The sequence below is a fragment of the Bos indicus genome, chromosome X (genome assembly GCF_029378745.1).
Source record: "Bos indicus isolate NIAB-ARS_2022 breed Sahiwal x Tharparkar chromosome X, NIAB-ARS_B.indTharparkar_mat_pri_1.0, whole genome shotgun sequence".
Lineage (NCBI taxonomy): Eukaryota > Metazoa > Chordata > Mammalia > Artiodactyla > Bovidae > Bos > Bos indicus.
This window is the reverse complement of record NC_091789.1, coordinates 62,587,789-62,602,055: the sequence shown is the minus strand read 5'-3', so window position 1 is coordinate 62,602,055 and position 14,267 is coordinate 62,587,789. Positions and strand designations below refer to the sequence as shown.

At 48.9% G+C, this 14,267-nt stretch overlaps 1 protein-coding gene across 18 annotated transcripts in view; it reads right to left on the bottom strand.

The window, feature by feature from the left end:
- Positions 1–13,924, bottom strand: part of TMEM164 (transmembrane protein 164) — a 194,699-nt gene extending 180,775 nt beyond the window's left edge. For 6 of the 18 annotated variants that reach the window (XM_070783924.1, XM_070783923.1, XM_070783926.1 and 3 more), the window contains exons 1-2: positions 13,404–13,505; positions 12,412–13,080 (exon numbers count right to left, since the gene is read on the bottom strand). In XM_070783924.1, the coding sequence (XP_070640025.1) occupies positions 12,412–12,801 (390 nt within the window). In that variant the 5' untranslated portion in view covers positions 12,802–13,080; positions 13,404–13,505. The other 12 variants (XM_070783928.1, XM_070783930.1, XM_070783933.1 and 9 more) reach the window with 11 other exon arrangements.
- Between the last annotated feature and the right edge of the window lie 343 nt (positions 13,925–14,267).

The window sequence follows — 14,267 nt, the reverse complement described above, 5'->3', positions numbered from 1 at the left end:
CACCAGAGAGCCAGTCCATTGATGAAGAGCAGCAATAATTAAGCCCAGAGATCCCTGGACAGCCAAGCATCCCACCAATGACAGCCATCCTCCAAATGCTTCAGAAAACACTGAGTGATTTACAGTAACTTCTCAATTTCCCACAAAGCTATCCTTAGGCTTTGAACAATCAAGCAACCCTGCCCTGCAGAGATTATGTGGGTGCCAACTTCATGGAATCAGTATTTTTGCCTACCACATGAAATGAAGATGCCAGTGAAGTTTCTCTTGGGTGATATTCTTACAGCTGCCTTCCTGTATCTAATTTGTCATCTTATCCCAGAATCAGGCATCCAAGCTCACAGCAGCAGCAGCCATAAGGATAACAAAGCTCATTATCATCACACAGCACAGCACAGCAAAAAAAAGTATTGACTGTTTACTATCTTAAGTGTTTTTATTACTCTTGTCTCATTGTTTCTCATTATTGTCTTACAACAGCCCTACAGGGTAGGTTTAATTATTCCAATTTACAAATGTGGTCACTAGGGGGTCAAAGAGGTTACCCAACTTGCCAAGGGCTACACAGCTAGTGGTAGGATCTGAACCCAGGCTTTTACCAACCTAGAGTCAGCTTTTGTGTGTGTGAGCGCGTGCGCTCCGTTGTGTCCAATTCTTTGTGACCCTGTGGACCTTAAGCAGCCAGTCCCCTCTGTCCATGGGATTTTCCCTGGCAACAATACTGGAATGAATTGACATTTCCTCCCCACCTGGGAAGCTTCCCAGCTGGCACTAAAGAACCCTTCTGCCAGTGCAGGTGACACAAGAGACATGGGTTCCATCCCTGGGTCAGAAGATCCACTGGGATAGAAAATGGCAACCCACTCCAGTATTTCTGCCTGGGAAATCCCATTGACAGAGGAACCTGGCGGGTTACAGTCCATAGGGTTGCAAAGAGTCAGATATGACTGATTGTGCACACACTTTACCCAGCATGACTTGAACCACTATATAGGAGTTCTATATACTACTGTGCATGCTAAGTCACTTCAGGCTTAGACGCCAGGCTCCTCTGTCCATGGGATTCTCCAGGCAAGCATACTTGAGTGGGTTGCCATGCCCCTCTCCTCCAAGGGATCTTCCTGACCCAGGGATCGAACCTGCATTTCTTATGTCTCCTGCATTGGCAGGTGGGTTCTTTACCACCAGCATCACCTGGGAAGCCCCCTATTACTACTATAATACTATACAGTACTATACAGTACTATTACTACTACAGTTGTCCCTTGCTATCCATGGGGGATTGGTTCCAGGACCCCCCAGGGATACCAAAATCGATGGATGCTCAAGTCCCTTGTATACAATGGTGTTGTATTTGCATGTAACCTTGCACATACTCCCATATATTTCAAATTGTCTCTAGATTACTTACAACACCTAACACAATATAACCAGTTTCCAGTGCATAATAAATTCAAGTTTTATGTTTTCAAACTTTCTGAAATTTTTTTCCCTAATATTTTCAATCTGTAGTTGGTTAAATCTGCAAATTGGAACACACATTTATGGAGGGCTGACTGTACTATGAAAAGCTGCTAACATTTATTGCTGACAATGAGCCAGAATTTCTGCCAAATGCTTGATTTAAGTTATTCCATTTAATACTCACAATAGCCCTATTAGGTAGGTACTGTGATTATATCCATTTTACAGATGAGTGAAGTTGATAGCAGTTAAGTAACACGCCTACAGTCACACATGATTCTTGTTGTTTGGATGCTCAGTCATGTTTAACTCTTTTGTGTCCCCAGGGTCCTCTGTCCATGGGATTCTCCAGGCAAGAATACTGGAGGGGACTGCCATTTCTTTCTCCAGGGGATACTCCTGACCCAGGGATTGAACAAGTGTCTCCTGCATTGGCAGGAAAATTCTTTACCACTACCCACCCAAGGTCACATAATGATGGGGCTCAAATACAAACCCAGGAAATATGGTCCAAAAGCTCAGTCCACTCAGCGGAACCTGCATTAGGAAAAGGAGGCATTTCTAATGCCCAGCTTAACTTAGCCAGGTTCATTGCTGTGTCCCAGTCCAAACCTACTGAGTCCCAGTAAGAATTTCCCAAGTAAATGCCAAGGAGGAAACCTGTCTAGCCCTTCTGTGTACATGCCAGTAGCTCAGATCTGATGCATCTAGGAAAAGACCAAAGACCTTTCTAGAAGTCTCTCCTAGCCAGTTTCCCTCGTGTCCAGCAGCTTCTCCTAATACTCTACCCAAAACATCTAATAAGTGTTTACCCAAGGCTCCCAGAGCCGTAGTTAAGGCCCTTAATGTGCAATCTGGCTCTGTGCCTTGTTTAATCAGCACCTGAATGAAATGTCTCTTTGCCAGCAACAGCCTGAGCACAAAGTCGTTCTGCAAACACAGCTGGTCAACTGGCAAAGGCGACTCAATTCATAGGCAAAATACACCCTGAGTTTATACCACCACTGATGTGTGCTGGAGACAGGGAGACTGGAGGAACTGAGATGGAATTAGAATGGGCTCATGCTTCCTTTGGGCTTCCCAGGTGGTGCAGTGGTAAAGAACCTGCCTGCCAATGCAGGAGATACAAGAGACATGGGTTCGATCCCCAGGTCAGGAAGAAAAGACCCTCTGGAGGAGGAAATAGCAAACCATTCCAGTATTATTGCCTAGGAGAATCCCAAGGACAGAGGAGCTTAGCAGGCTGCAGTCCATGGGGTCACAAAGCATGGGACATGACTGAGCAACTGTCATGCATGATTCCTTTCTCCTCAGATAATCTCACCTCTCACTCTCCTATCAACCTAAACATCTGCCCACAGGACATGGCTTGAACTGGGTCTGCCCAACAGTCCAATCCTCTCTAAGGACTGTCTTAGAGAAGACAGTCTCCTGCCATCTATTTCATTTCCTCAGAGCTCACCAGGCCCACAACCAGACTCATCCTACCCTGCCTGCCTCCCTCTGACATTTGCTCCAGCAGCTACCGTTAAGGGTATGCAGCCAACGGAAAGATCCCCCCAACCCTCCCCTTCAGGATCACTGACCGAAACAGGTCAGTGTCCCTTGACACACCACACACTGACAGACGTGCAAACCATGCCCTGTTTAGCTGGCAGCTCTTTCTCTGGGAAAGAGCTGAGTAAACAGAGAGGACCGTGCCCAGAAGAGGAGGAGCCCTCCCCAGACATTCAGATTTAACTGCTGTATTCAAGAGCACCTTGGAGGGAGACTTACCCTGGGCATTCAGCAAGTAGGACAGCAAGACATTGATAACTCCAGTTCTCAGGGTGGGGGAGGATGGGAGGTGGAGCAGGAGGGAGGCCAACAACTGAGCAAGGAGCATGGGAAAGGCCACCTGCTCAAATTCTGAGACACACCCCACCAATTAAAGATCAAGTAAGGCTAACAAGGCCCTTTTAAAAAGTCCTGTCCTCCCCTACCTCTGTTGCATCTGAGCCATTCACACTGCAGTATGAACTTCCTACATGGAACTGATTTCTTCCTTATTTCCTTGGAGATAGGACCTCCTCTGGTGAAACAGGCATTTAGATGGAGTTGATCTGGAGCTTTGAGTACTCTGGAAAGAGGCAAACTTGGATGGGGTGAGTTGGGGGGGTTAGCGGGGGAAGACATGGAAGCAGGGGAAAAGAAATAGAAAAGAGAAAGGTAGAAGAAGAGCATGGAAACATTGCATCAGTTCCAGCTTCGTGGGGCCAGTAGCCATCCCATGAGCCACTAAAAATCATCTGGTGGGGGGTGGAATGCCTGCTACCTCATTTCCTGCATTTAATGTCTGCTCACTCTCTGTGTTCCGTGTCTGTCCTTGACCATGTGGGCCCTCCTTGGGACAGCAGAGAGAACACAACGTTCTATCTCACAAGCCCCCTATCAAGGACTTGTGATTAACTGCAGCTGTCTTATCAACAGGCCAGAAATGACAGAGCGTTCCAAGTTTTACGTGGTTTGCCAAGGGAGAAATACAAAAACAATGCCTGGCCCTGATAATAAAATGAAAATGACTCCAGGTAAGAGTTGTAAAGCTTTCCTGTGAAAGAGGAAGCAACTCTGTGCCTTTACATGTATCGTTTCCTATGCCAAGAAACCCTTTCCTTCTGCAACACCTAGCCACCTCCTGGTCATTCATTCACACGTTTATTGAGCACCTACTATGAGGTGGGTCCCATGAGAGGCACTATGATAGAAAATAAGACAAACAAGGACCCCTGCTCTCAAAGAGCTAACATGTCTCCTTATGAGTCAAATGTCACCTCCTCCAGTATGCTTTCCTTAATTGCATCAGGAAAAAATAAAAGACCCTCTGGTCCTTAATGTTTGTTTCAAACCTGTCACATTGTAATTTAGTTGATCTTTACATGTTACATTGTAATTTAGTTGATCTTTACATGTTACATTGTAATTTAGTTGATCTTTATATGTTACATTGTAATTTAGTTGATCTTTACATGTTACATTGTAATTTAGTTGATCTTTTTTTCTTGCCTGTCTCATCTCAACTGTGGGCAACATTGAAGGCAAAGAATGTTTCTTATTTATCTTTGAATCTCCAGTGTCTGGCACAATGTTTGACACACAACAGGAACTGGACAAATGTTTGCTGAATACATGCAAGAATGGATACATTTCCATTAGCATTTGAAACTAAAGTCCTGCAAATAGAGAACTAGGATGCAATAATTCTGTATCAGTATTTTATCTTGTTAGTTCCCAAAGATCTCCAACACTGCAAGAATGGCAAAGGAGTATAGGAGGACTGGAAGGTGATTAAAAAGAGGTTTGGCTGAAATCCTCCACTTATAAAAGCCACAGGCACCCAACAGGCCACTGGAACGCCAAAGTTACCTTAAAATCCACCTCACAATAACTCGGGGTCTTCAACCTCTAATTTCAACCACCTTATTTAACACCCACATAAATACCGAGGTACTACTAGAAGACCAAATGCCCACCCACAGGCCACCAGAATCACACCAGTCAGGAGGAGCATCGGAAGCAACATCCCACCTCATGCTTTGCTGCTAAGTCACTTCAGTCATGTCTGACTCTGTGCGACCCCAGAGATGGCAGCCCACCAGGCTCCGCCGTCCCTGGGATTCTCCAGGCAAGAACACTGGAGTGGGTTGCCATTTCCTTCTCCAATGCATGAAAGTGAAAAGTGAAAGTGAAGTCGCTCAGTTGTGTCAGACTCTTCACAACCCTATGGACTGCAGCCTACGAGGCTCCTCCGCCCATGGGATTTTCCAGGCAAGAGTACTGGAGTGGGGTGCCATTGCCTTCTGTGACCTCATACTTTATCCACTAGATAATGTCTCTCAGAGTGGGATCCAATGCTCACTGGCATCAGAATCATTGAGGAACTTGTAATAAATGCAGGTTCCCATCCTCACCTTATAGGACCGAGACTGACTTAGACTCTGAGTGGAGAGCCAGGCATTTGCATGAGAACAAGGTTCCAAGGGAATCTTTCACAAAGAAAATTTGAAAAGCACTGCACTCCACTTCAGGTCCAGTCAGTCAGTTACTGGCAGAAGATGTTCTCAATTTAACAAAAGATATGAAAGATCACGGATGTGTTAGTGAACTCAGTGGGGGGTGGGGAGTCCTTTCATGATGTATGCGTAATCAAATCACGTTGTGCACTTTAAATATCTTACAATTTTCTTTGTCGACTATACCTCACAAAGCTGAACACAAACAAAGTTAACAAAAAAAAATATATGAAAGACCAGAAGTTGAGAAGTCTGGCTCTTCTTGCAAAGGGTATTTCAATGAAGCATGGTTGACAGTGAACAAGCTATTGAAAAATATAAAAGGGGAGAGATAGAAAGTGAGTTACCAGCTTAATAACAGTGTTTTTTTAATGTCTGATATTAAAGGAGGAAAAGAAGAAAGTAGACATTTCCAGATGTCAAACCAAGGGATTTAAGACCAAGATCCAACAGTGCAATTTCCTCAGTGCAATGAAAGTGAGCAGAAACTTGGGGCAGAGAATGGGCTGCAGTTCCTAATAACCAGCTCTTTGTGATGGAAATTCAACAAAAAGATGTGTGAGCTGGAGGTGAAACCACCTCTCTTTCTGGCTATTTCAAAAAAAAAAAAAAAAACCAGACAGGAGTTTCTCTTAATAGGCACAGGAGACACAGGAACTGTGCCCATGAGACCTCAAGGGACCACAGACAGAACCACCAGAGGGAAAAAGAAAAAAGAACAGAAAAAAGTCAGTTCTGTCAGCCAGTCAGTCAGCCAGCATTATCCAGGCACACTACACATTAAGCAATTAATGTGCACATACAGTATTGTATTAAGCTCTGCAGGGTGTTACAGAGGGAAAAAAACATACTACTCCTTTCCTTAAAGAAAAGTATACACACTAATGGTAGAGAATGAACAAACATGTAAAATCAAACAACCCAGTTGAACACTTACCAAACTACCGACTTGTATACAAAGTCATGGGCTTCCCTGGTGGCTCATATGGTAAAGAATCTGCCTACAATGCAGGAAACCCGGATTCAGTCCCTGGGTCAGGAAGATCCCCTGGAGAAGGGAATGGCAACCCACTCCAGTATTCTTGCCTGGAGAATCTCATGGACCAAGGAACCTGGCGGGCTACAGACCATGGAGTCACAAAGAGTAGGACGTGACTGAGCAACTAATGCTTGCAATTTTTTCATGCAAAGGCTAATGTTAAAGAGGCTAACAGTCTGAGGAATATGCAGAGTTGGGAAAGGAGGACAAGAGGTATTGGTGGAATGAGTGGAATAACTGTGGAGTCAAGGTCAACTGGAAAGTTTCCCAGAGAATCTTCAGGACCATCTACAGAGGGGAGGAATTCACGACAGATCCCATGAAGACAGTGATGAAGGAGGTACTTCTATGGCAAAGGGACAAAAATCCAGGGGGCCTGTGGATCACCCCCTGAGTAGGAGTCTGCTGCATTCTATTACTTAACAGTAAGCTCCAGGCTGCATTGTATTAACAGGTGCACAGTGAGAAAAGGCTGAGAAAGAAATCTTTCCTCTCTGCTGGGTGTGGGCTGGACCTCTGGTCACAGTATCCAGTTTTATAGACTGTGTATAGAAGGGTATGCAGATGTGGGCAAGGATCCAGAGAAAAGCAACAGAACTAATTAGAGGAATGGATTCTAAGAGCTATCAAGAAAGGTGAAAAGTTGAGGTTTGTCAGTTTCTGAGTCAGAGGAAAAAAATCTATTGGTCATCTGCCAGCTCTGATCAGCTGTACCTGGCGTCTGTTTAAGTGACCACAGAGCTATTCAGAGGATTAAAATGCTTTGTTTCCATGTGGCCCATTTCACGAAGAAGATCAAGATAGGAAAAAGCTAAATAATTTGCTCAGGTTCCCTAGCAGGCGACAAGCAAAACTGGTATCATCATTTTAAATCCCAGGGCTGTCTGTGGGTTGTTTAATCCACCAATCCACACCATTTCCCTTATAATGGAAGGGACTCTGTCAAAGACTGTAACAATGAAAGATGGAAAAATTCTCTGCAAATTTCCTTGGGGGAGAATATGAAACAAACTAAAAAGGAATGTCATGCCTCATTGCTGAGGACCATACAAACATCACCCCATTGTGTCCCCCTGGACTGATGACACAGGACACAGTCCATCTGATAAGCCAGCAGATAGCTGGATCCCTCATTGCACCCATTACACACCAACATCAATTGCAACCATGAGCAAGTTATCAGTGCTCCAGACAACAGATGGGGATGAAGAGGTGTGGTTGGTCTGAAGTCAAGGAGGCAGGGGACAAAAAAGCCTAGTTCTCAAATCTATCAGGTTTTCTCTAAAACAAATCCATCATAGAGCAAATATAACATACCCATATACATCCAGTGAGTTCCAAAAGGTGTCACAAAAAGCTCAGGACCATTCTGAATATGTGCCATTCTGTGCTTTTGGCAAAAAGTGAAGTAGGAAAGTAAACAGTGAGACAAAAGCAGGTTAGCCATATTTGGTGGACATCAGCCTTCTAATATATCGTAAAGACAGAAAAATAGCAACGCTAACTCTAAAAAAAGGATGGGGCTCACTTGGTCTTAAAGGCTAAAAACCAGAGGCTTGGTGCTCAGGGGTCAATAGCATCAATTATTATTTGGAAAATGTCCAGCTGAGATCCAGAGTGCCGTATGCACAGAGACACAGAGGGGTAAATGGCATATGCTATGCCCCACTAAGTTCAGGGCCCAACTGGGAGGTACTGACACAGACATATACACAACAAACCGGAAGTGGACAATTAGACAAGACATCCAAAATTCGATCTTTGCAAGTTCCTAAGGCAGAGACAATCTAACTAGATGCAAAGGATAAAAGGCCATGAGTTTTTACGGACACAATCAGTCAAACTGTCTGGCATTTTAACCCTTCCGCTAAGAAACTGTAGATTTTAGGACTTAAATAGCTATGAGACTCTCTTCCTGCTAAAGCCCCAATTCCACTGTTGACAGCTGGGTTCTAAAGCCACCCCTGCCAGTACCTTGCTGGCAGTGTGATTTCCACTTTGGTTTTTTTTGTAAACAGCATAAACAGTCAGTAAATTCATTCCGTGTCACCCATACCTACGAAAATATTATGCACAGGGGACCAGCTAGCCACGCTTGAAGAAATACTTCTTGGTGTAATGGGTAAAAACCACTGATATTCAGCAAGGGGTTTAACAGTGGTGTGTTAATCCTGGTGCTTGCTGATTCCAAGAACCCTCAAGCATCCCCAGCTTAAGTCAGATGTGAGAAGGTGCTGCTTTAATCCTACAAACCTCTACCAGTCCCAAGTTCTAGGGCCCTTGAGATAACAGACGAGGCCAAAAAGAAACCTGACAGCAGGAATATTATTCAAGAACAGAACTCGGACACAAGAAGTACCCTGCCCTGTGCTTCTAAAGCTGGCGGTTGCCCAAAGGCAGCATGGCTATGAGGAGGGTCTGTGTATCAAAGGCCTTGGGAGGAAATATTTTACAGACTGAAAAATGGGAGGTAAGGAGACTAGTCATTTTCCCTCCAGTGCTTCCATTTCCTGGCTGAAAGAAATACTGCCCTTATTACAAACTTACACTGCCTCTGCAGAACAAGGCCTTCTATAAAGCTATAATTGAGTCATCTTGTTGAGAGACACACATCAGAAATGTCTCTAAGCTCCTGCTTTCAATTCAGCTAATGTCTCCCTTTCCTTATCAGGACCTCTGAACTCCACAGAATTTACTGCCATGATATAGCCTAACTCAGCTAATTCACTTGCCAAAGTATTTCTTTGTACTCAACACCTCCCCTTTGAAACACACACAGTCACAGGATAAATTTTAACATCTCTCTGTCCAGGCTCAAGCTTATCTAGCATAACCCTAAAGAAGATAGTGCGTGTGAAAGGGTCTTATAAAAGTTAAGAGCTAGACAGATGTAAAGTATTATTAATACTAACCCCATGGACTGGCTTCCCTTGTAGCTCAGTCGATAAAGAATTTGCTTGCAGTGCAGGAGACCCGGCTTCGATCCCTGGGTTGGGAAGATCCCCTGGAGAAGGAAATGGCAACCCACTCCAGTATCCTTGCCTGGAAAATCTCATGGACAGAGGAACCTGGTGGACTGCAGTCCATGGGGTCACAAAGAGTCGGGCACGACTGAGCGACTAACACATAACCCCATGGACTGTAGCCCCCCAGGCTCCTCTGTCCATGGGATTCTTCCCGCGAGAATACTGGAGTCAGTTGCCATGCCCTCCTCCAAGGGATCTTCCTGACCCAGGGATCAAACCTGTATCTCCGGCATTGCAGGCAGATTCTTTACCATCTGAGCCACCAGGGAAGCCCAAATAAGTTAGAAAACTGTTTCCATCTGTTGTAATATTTCTTTTAAAGATTCACATCAGCTTTTAAAAATCCGTATGTCCCTGCTTCCAATAAGACCATAGGTAAGGTATGGAGTGTTGGATTCATCAAAGGCTAAGTCCCCCAGTAGGCCAGAAGTTTCTATTTAAATGACACAAAGCAGTAACTTGGGAGTAAAGGACAAAGCAGTACAATCCTGCTTGGTCTCAAGGATTCCTCAACCTGACTGTTCTTTGCCCCCACCACCTAGCTTCAGAGTTTCAGCTAAGCACGGGACAACAGCAAAAGCACAGTGACAGGAATCAGTTCATAGTTCCCCAAACATCCATCTCTGCTGCACTCAGCCCCTGAGGGCCAACATCATCTATATGGACCCCTAAAGGGTGGCCTTCTCAGGTTTACCTTACGGGGAAAACCCAGGGAGCGAAAGATGAGGATGAGAAGGTGAACCATGACCACCTGAAATGAGCGAGGAGACCAAAAGCCATTTCTGGAATAGCTCTGTGTGGCACCCCCGGGCACTGCTTAATAGAGGAAAGAAGCACAGCACATAGACTGTCAAGACCTAGAAATTCAACTCTGCCTCGTTTTGCAGCCAGGCAAACTGAGAGCCAGGACAAGTACTTTCCCCAAAGTCACACAACTAATTAATGCCAGAACGAAGCCTCCAGAGTCTTCTAAAAGCCTCTAAAAACCTTTCCACTGAAAACCATGATGCTGCCAGGTTTGACGTCATCACCCCAGCAGCAGCCCCAATCGGGCTGAATTTAGTTCTTTGTTGACCTTCTAGATATGTGGTTGTCAGAGGCCTCAAGACCCCTTTGTCAAAGAGGTACCCTCTGACCCTCACCACCTGCCATCCAAAAAAAGCACTCCTGTCCCAAGAGCCTCACATAGCAATGGCTGAGATGTGTTGTTTCCTTTCATTAACAAAAAGCCCATTCATTAAAAAAAAAAAAGAAAGAAAGAGGACAGGCTCAAATTTACACAGAAGGTCTAACTGGGGGAGCCCTTGGGTTTCCTGTGAATGGCATTACTTCCCAAGAAGGCCTCTAAAAAAATACTACCCACTCCAAGCCTACTGGACGCTTAGAGCCATCCCATCACTAAGAGCTGCTTTATTCTAAATCTGTCTACACCTCCTTATCACATCTGCAAGACTGAATGGGGTCTGTGGTCATTCACCAGTTTCCAGATTGGGAAACTGAGGCCAAGAACCTGCCATCCAAGGACTTCCTACAACACAGAGCTAGCAAGCATCTGCAGCATAAGTAGGCAGCACCATGCTGATCAGCAGCGGCCTCCCAGAGACTGCTCTGCATTCCGAAACCCCAAAGAGGGTGGGTTAGCTTTCCAACCCAGAAAGCTAATTCATCTTTTGGTTGCAAGCGAGCAACCTCCCATCCCCGAGTCCCCCCACCAGGCCTGTGAAACCGAGACAATTATCTCAACCTCCTGCCCCACACAAGGTTGTCACGAGTCTCCTGAGAAAACAACCTTCTACAAATATAAAAGCAATAAAGATGCTAATGACAGGTTTCACAACTGTCCCTGAATAAAACACACCAGGTTTTCCACAGCCTGAAATCTAAAAGAGACAGCCCCCCCACCCCATGCTCTTCTCTTCCTACCCTTCCGTGATATTATAGTTTTAGATCATCTCTCTACACAGGCTGAGTACAAAAAGACAGTCTCGCTCTTGGTTGGTGCTCACCCAGATTATTTTTATGTATCTGGCAACTTTCCTTTTCAATCTCATTTGTTTTTCTTAGCACCGCTAATGGGAGATAAAGAAATCAGCTCTCTGGGCACCCCTGGACTGTGACCTCAGGAGAGAGAATGAGAATGATAAGATGGAGAGGTTTGCAGGAAATAAATACCCTCTCACCACAGAGAAGAGGTCACGAGTCTGCCTGGGGTCTGCTTCAGAGTGCAGTGAGTCGGAGTTTGGTGCTGCTCTGACACCTCAGAACTCAAAAGGCAGACCTCACCCTAAGATCCTAAACTCCCAAAAGAAAGTCATTAAGAGAAACCTACAAAAGTATTTCCCCCAAGTATGACCGGAACCTTCTGTGACCACCTCCAGGAAAGAAAGCCACCAGGCCTCTGGGAAATTGTGGCAGAGGGAATGTGTGTGTGTGTTGGGGCAGGGGGTGGGGGTGGGGGGGTGGGGTGTGTGTGTGTGTGTGTTGGGCGGGGGTGGCCCATGGCTCCCTTCTGGTGATCCAGAAAGGGAACCTGGCTGGGGTCGGACTTCCTGCTGGCAAAAGGCCAGGGTAGGCCTGGGAGGGGAGGGGCCGCTGGCCTGAGTGCTAGTCTTTTCCAGGGCTAACCACCACCGTAGGGCTGACGCATTGTGCAAAGGTGGAAGGAAGCCAAATCTGAAATCCGCACCCAAACAGCCACTCGTTGGAAAATCATTTTTAAGGGTCCCACTGCCCGCAGGGGTGAGGTGCTCTACGCGGCCAAGTGTCCTGAGCACACAAATGACTCTGCTGGCTGAGGCTGCCAGGAAGGGGTGGGGGAAGTCAACAGACTCACATGCATCATGGTGACCAGGTGACAGGGGTTGAGCAGGTAGATGACGGTCTTGGTGGCGAACTTAAAGCCCACCTCCACCCCGAAGGTCAGGCACAAGGCTACTAAGAGCAGATTCTTGCTCAGGCTCTCTTTGCCTTCCTCTGGCCGCTGGGTCACCTGCTCTGGCTGGCAGCCACGGCCACCCCTACCGTCCTCCTTCGTCTGCCTCAGGATGTGCCGCAGGGCCACCAGGATCTCCAACAGGGCCAGGGTCAGGACCACCACACTTTCCAGCAGCCGCTGCTGCCAAGAGAGGAAGGCAGCACAGTCGGGGCCCCCATTGCCCGCAAAGCTGGGGTCCACGCCCCCATAGAGCCAGTCCAGGAGACTTTGGTAGCTATACCGGGACATGATGCAAAGTGGCTCCCCACGACCACCGTGCAGGAAGCGAGAGCGAGATGGAACACAAGCCCCGAGGGTGGCCCGGGTGGTGGGACATATACGGAGGGCACACCCCGCCCCCGCACCCCCCTCCGGACACCGGGGCAACTAGAGCAGGGGACGGGAAGCTACACGCGAGGCCTGGGGCCAAGTGCTGGCTCTAATTTGTCCCTACGGCTGCCTGGGGAGCCCCCCGCGCTTCTCCAGTGGCCACCAACGAGGCAGGGTGGAAACGAGCCGTTGGCCAATCTAAAAGGAAGGAGAGGAAAAAAAAAAAGGTCTCAAAGAGGCAATTGCATCGGGAATTACGAGGCGGGGAGGGATAACTAGCGAGGGAAGAAAAGGGGAACAGGGGCAGTGGCGAAGCAAGCAGGGGTCGGGGGAAGTCGGAGGCCGGGAGGGTCAGGGCGAGGGTTGAGGGGACGCGGCAGGAGCGAACCGGGGGAGACGGCGAGGGAACACGCGGAGGCCAGGAGGGGAGCTGGCGGGGCCGGGCCGGCGGGGAGGGCGACGGGGCTGGCGGGGACGCCGGACTCCTCGTCTCACGCACTCGCCACAGGGGGATCGCTTACTCCTGCAACCGCGTGGCCGTCTCTGCCCCCAGCGAGCAACTTCGCCGCCGACGGGCCCCTCCGAGCCAATTTAGAGCCGTCCCGGGCCAGCCTCCCGCCCCCGGGTACACCCCCGAGCCCCCAGCTCCACCCCCCGGCCCCAGACGCCCGCCCTCCGGGCAGCACCTCCCCCAGCCCGCGGCCCGCCCGGGACCTGCCCCCCTCGCGCGGGCAGCGGCGGGAGGAAGCCGGGAGGGAGGGAGGAAAGGCGGGCGGGAGGCCGGGCCAGCCGGGGGCTGGGCTCCGGCCGGCCCCCTCCCTCCGCCCCGGCGCCGCAGCTTCCCGCGCCACCCGCCCGGCCCCAGGGACGGGTCGCCGCGCCCTGCGGGGCTCCACTCACCGGCAGTCGGCCCTCGGCCCCGACTGGGCGCCCGCTCGGCTCCCCGCGCCCCGGCGCTCGGCTCCCCTGGCGGCCGCCACGGCCGCCGCGCACGGCTCCTCCTCCCTGTCTTCCTCCCCCTGCAGCAGCCGCGCTCGCTTCCTCCTTCTTCCCCTCCCTCTCTCCTCCCCCTCGCCGCCGCCTCCCCGCTCCCGCCCGGCTCGGTCCCTCGCCGCCCCCCCACTTCACGCCCTCGGCCACCCCCGCCCGACCGCCTCTCCTCTCCGGCCTCCCCGCACCGCCACCCCCCCCACCCCCCCCCCAGCCAGCCGCTCGCACTCTTCACACCTCCCACTCCCTCTCTCGGCGCCTCGGCCTCCCCCTCCCTCCCCCGGGCTCAATCCCCGCCTCCTTCCCCTCCTCCCCGGCCTGCCTCGCCTTCTGCGTTCGCCCGGCCCACACGCGTGCACCGCCACCCTCCCGCACCGCCGACTACGGAATTCGCT